The following is a 5,111-nucleotide window of genomic DNA, read 5'->3' on the forward strand; positions in this document are numbered from 1 at the left end:
AACTTAAATATAATGAATGGTTTAGGTATTTATAGGAAAAAAAAATATAGAATTTTTAAGAATTAAAAAAAAAAGGCCCAAAAACCAAAAAAAAAAAAAGAAAAAAAAAATTGAATACAACGGCTAGTCAGCTAGCCGTTGGATTCAAATTTTTGTTTAAGCATTCTTGTTGCTTATATCCAACATGATTTTTTGAATTTCTGGCCAGTCTTGGGCTGGCTAGTTGCATGCGGCCAACCCTTTGGCCCTTTCAGATTCCGTGGGGCCCACGAGCCCTCTGGCCTAATCATCGGTTGGAGACGGTTTTCAGGCTATTTTCGGCCCTCTAGACCTCTGGACCCTTCGGTTGGAGATGGCCTTAAATGATCGTTGGTTTATGCTTAGAGACTTTAAGTGATGACTTTGGAAACGAGAAAGTCATCATGATCATAACCGCACGAAGTAAATAATATGCTCCTACAATACTCTATGACTTTAAGTACATCAAATGTTAATAAGATAGATGAACATAATGAGTGCTCGTCCATTTATTTTTCGTCGTATTGAATATGTTTTCCTCTTTTTTGCCGGACAGGGTTGCTTAAAAGGATTTCTTTTGTTCTTTTTTAATTTAGATGCATGAGCGTGCCATCACATGGTCAAGATTGGTTAATGTAGAAAAAATGTCAAAGTGATTGTGTTTTCGCCTTGGATTTGACTTTTAATTAAACGATTTAACGGCCAAGCAAGAAACCTCTTCTCAGCCTAGGTATTCTCTCTACCTCGAAGACAAGGCTTTGACCGAACAACCAAATGATGATGGTGAAGATCGAGTGAGAAAGTAAAATTTAATGAAAATAATTGAGATTAAAATTAATCTATCAGCGATAAAATAAATTAAATTAAGAATGGTGCGTGAAATAAAAGTGCTTTGAAAGTTAATAAAATTAAAAGATGAGACAAAATGTAAAATGCGTAAAATAAAGAATTGAAAGAAAAGTGCGTATTTAAAATACAAATGCATAAATTAAATTGCTTAAAGTAAAGAAATCAAAATACAAGTTCAGGAAGTAAATTGTACAAAACTAAAATAATCTAGACTAGGACTAACATTATACTAGGATAGAATGTGAAGAGAAGTAGCATAACAAGTTGTGTGTTTGGTCGAATCATTTTCTCTTCCTCAAAACTTGTATTTATAAGGTGATTTGGATCCGATTTATGTACCATGATTTGATATTATTTCCAACTTTTTTTTAAGTCCAATTGAGAAGGGGGGTTGTATCTGTATGTTTATTTTCCTTTTGTCAAACGATATATTTTGTTAAATTAGATATTAGAATAGTCATTGACAAGGTTCGAACTATTGTCGTCAACTCCTTTCTACCACTGTGGTAAATGACCATTTACGGTTGAGTGTTACAATGTTTTCATCCCTAAATATAGGTCATCGTTCAACACTCAATTTTGTACACATGCAGACCAAAAGATACGTACGGAACCGTTTTCTTTTTTGGGTTTGCTACTTTGTTTTGTTCGTTCCCACAGATAACTTGAATCCTTACTGGAGGTGGGAGAGTAAACGCATTTAATTTGTATCCATTGGATAATTGTTTAATAACGTAACGGTAACCATTAAGGACCCTTACATTGTTTTTTTAGCAAACGCAACTTCATTTTCCGAAGCTATATATAGAAATATTCAGCCAACCAACCCTCAGCAAATTCATCATCCTGAAAGGGGAGTCATTGCTGCTAAAAAGAAATCCAACATTGTAATGGGAAACTTTGCCAAACTTAAATATGATTTATATTGATCGAGTTTACTCTATTTACACGGAGACATTTTGTAATAAAACCCTCAAACTTGGTGCACAAGTTACTGACTAGAGTGTCGGAATTCATCAATATATATTTTAGGTGTTGCCAGGCCCATTACGGTCCCAACCTGCACTCTGTTGGATCACTTCGGCTGGTTTCTATTTGGGCTTTCTGCTCCCATTGACATCATTGAAGAACACGGATATCTAAGTCACCATAACTACACACAAATATATTTGGAAGACAAAGTACAATGCAATTCAATCTTTCGATTCCAACACCAGTCTGAAGTAACAAAGAACCATTTCCGGTCACAAGCAACAGAAGAAAGAAAATGCACCATACACGTGAATACCATCCTCGACGGCCAAGTAATGAATAAAAAATTATAGTTCCCCAGAAATCTATGATGGTAAAGAGGGGAGAGGGTTAAGTATCAATGTACCTAAATGAATAGACTAGCAATATGAAATTTCAAAAACCATCTAGTCTGCCAATTTCTGCAAGCGGTGAATGGTGCTTCTTGCAACCCTGTTACCAGGATCAAACTTCAGAGCCGTCCTAAGATCTTCTGCCCCAAGTCTGTACTTTTCCATACTTTCGTACAAGAGCGCACGCTGTACCAGAACAGATACATTTGCTTCATCTTTATCAAGAACCTGCACAGGATTGAACATATCTATGAACTCTTTTCTACACAGAAATAAAGGAGATGGAACACTTCATTTCATTAGAATTTAAACCAATGCAGAGCCTTGATGGGCAGAAAGAGCAATTGTAAAAAATAAATTTGTAAGCCGTGTCTAGCAGAAACATACATCTATGTACAGTGATGCACTGAAAATAGCTAGAGAAGAGGAAAAATGCTATTTTGGTTTGAAAACCCTACATGCATCTACGAAACAGATGAACATGGGTGAGGGGTGGGGGTGCCACCCACAAGGCCAAAGCAGCAACATCGGACTTTTAGCTGGTCTCTAAGCAGGGATACAATGGAAACTTCATACGCTAATGATCCCTTTTCTTTTTATCTTACGAAAGGAATTCAAGTAATATCTACCCCCTAACCGCATCTCATGCCAAACTGGGATAAGGCTATCAGTATTGCACTAACATTCCTTTTACTATGACATTTCCATCTAATTCACACGGCTAACAAATCGTGCAGCTATACAATACAATGTCAGGCCAATAGGATTAAAAAAATGATCCAACAATTAAATCCCATGCATTCACAATTTGGAAGATACAAACTGAATTATTGAATGCCAATGAAAATTTTAAAATACCTAAATAGATTTAAGGAAAGCAATAAAGATACCTTTGTGCAGTCTGCCACAGCTTTCTTATACTCCCCTACTTCTTTGTAACATGAAGCCCTGCTTGACAAGACATCTGCAACGCCAGCATTATCAGCTGATTTCTCAAGAAGAATAACAGCCCAAGAAAACCACTTAATAGCATCGGGATACTGCCCTTGCTTGTAATTATCCATTCCTTTATTCTTTGCTGTTGAGGCTGACACCCCAGCAGGAGGAGGTGGAAGACCCTCAAGCTCAGTTGTCGAACCACTGTCATCATGTCCTCCCCCAAACTCTGTCCCCCAACCATCAACTTCAGAGGATTGCTGCATTCCAACACCATTATTTGCTGTTGCAGCACCTCCAGCCGAACCTGAAGATGGGGTAAACAACACGCCGAAGGGATCATTGCTAGCAGACTGAGCAGGGGTTGGCTTCACCGAAACCCCAAAATCCCCAAAGCCAGAATCCGAATCTGATCCCATAAAACTGCTATCTGGGAAGGCACTCGAGGCGAATGTAGTATTGGTGGTGCTTGGTTTCGGTGCATTCTGAAAATCTCCAAAAGCATCACCAACACTACTTTGATCACTAGTTTTACTCGCTGAGTTAATAGTAGCAGATGGTTTTGATGCGAGATCCACCAAAGAACCAAAAGGGTCTTTCTTAGAGCTCAATCCACCGCCACCAACACTAGCACTGCCCATATTTTGCAGCGAAGGACCTCCAAGATTCGCACTCTTATTACTATTAGCGTTAACACCACTATTAACCTTATTAGCATTGCTATTAAACCCACCAGAGAAACTCCCAAAATTCCCAGAAGCACCATAATTTGCACCACCAATTTTCACCGAACTATTACTAGCAGCAGTGGTGGTTTTGGGCAACGAATCGGCCAGGTTCCCCATGGAAAACGAGCTCTTATTCGAAGCCGGGGTTGCATTCTTCAAAGGAACATTGCTATTACTATTGATCTTACCACCCATGGCGGAACTGACCAAATCCCCAAACAAATTTGGGTTTTTATTGACGACGGTGATCGGGGTGGCGGAAACCGCCGGAGCCGCGGAAGTCCAGCTCTTTCCGAAGATATCCCCGACCATGGAAGTCGGGGCGTTGGTCAATCCGGGTCGGGCGCTCTGGGTCGGAGCCGGCTGGTGGGTCCAGGAGGTGGTTCTGCTGGCGGTGGGTTGTTGCCAGGTGGGTCGGGATTGGGCGGCGGTGGCGGAGGAGGTGAAAGAAGAGGTCTTGTTCTTCTGGTCGTTGAGCGATTTGGGTCGGCTGGATCCGAGACCCAGATCGAAGTCGAAGTTGGAATTCATGGTAATGGAATTGAAATTGTTTACTATTCTGGATCAAAAGAAACGAGATCCGATTGCGCACCTGAAAGAAGAGAGTTTTCTGAGATCTGCAGATTCCGGAGAGAGCAGTAGCTAGATTGTCATCAAATAACGGAGTGGGGATGGGAACTGCAAATAATATGGTTTTAATATATTTTGGTGCCAATTATTCAGCTTTCTAATTTTGGTGAGTTTTTAACTGCTGAAGCATGAAATGAGGACGCATATTGTTTAGCTACTAACTATTGTATACAACAAATTTTGAGTACGTAAATAAGTGTTTTTAAAATAACTAAATGCGCTTAAAATAAAATTGTTTTTGAAACTTGAAGCAATAATTAAAATATCGTTATCGGTAAAATATCAATATTCAAATTTATGAAAATATCGATAGATATGTGAATATCGATATTGATTGCCTTTGATGGAAATGATAGGAATTTACTCAAAAATGTGAAAATTTAAAATGAAACTTTAGGAATGTCATATGAAATCACAATACATGTACGAATAAAAAAAATTAATAATTAAATAATGTGTAAAAAATAAGTATGTGATATGTGAGAAAGAAAGATAGATTCTCAGGCTCTCAGAAGAGGAAAGAGAAATATTTTTGTTTTTGTTTTTTTATAATGACATGGCTCAAAGGAGTTGTTCATCTAATATA

The 5,111-nt window shown here is 38.4% G+C and overlaps 1 protein-coding gene across 1 annotated transcript; it reads right to left on the bottom strand.

Moving 5' to 3' along the window:
* Positions 1-2,049: 2,049 nt before the first annotated feature.
* On the bottom strand, positions 2,050-4,657 carry LOC103959376 (nucleoporin nup189). The gene is made up of 2 exons (XM_009371728.3): positions 3,122-4,657; positions 2,050-2,459 (listed from the first exon to the last, which is right to left on the bottom strand). The coding sequence occupies exons 1-2, from the start codon at positions 4,424-4,426 to the stop codon at positions 2,286-2,288; spliced, it is 1,479 nt and encodes a 492-aa protein (XP_009370003.1). The 5' UTR covers positions 4,427-4,657; the 3' UTR covers positions 2,050-2,285.
* Positions 4,658-5,111: the final 454 nt, after the last annotated feature.

Source organism: the organism of the source record quoted next, unplaced genomic scaffold, assembly GCF_019419815.1.
Source record: "Pyrus x bretschneideri cultivar Hongxiangsu unplaced genomic scaffold, Pyrus_bretschneideri_v1 Contig6, whole genome shotgun sequence".
NCBI lineage: Eukaryota > Viridiplantae > Streptophyta > Magnoliopsida > Rosales > Rosaceae > Pyrus > Pyrus x bretschneideri.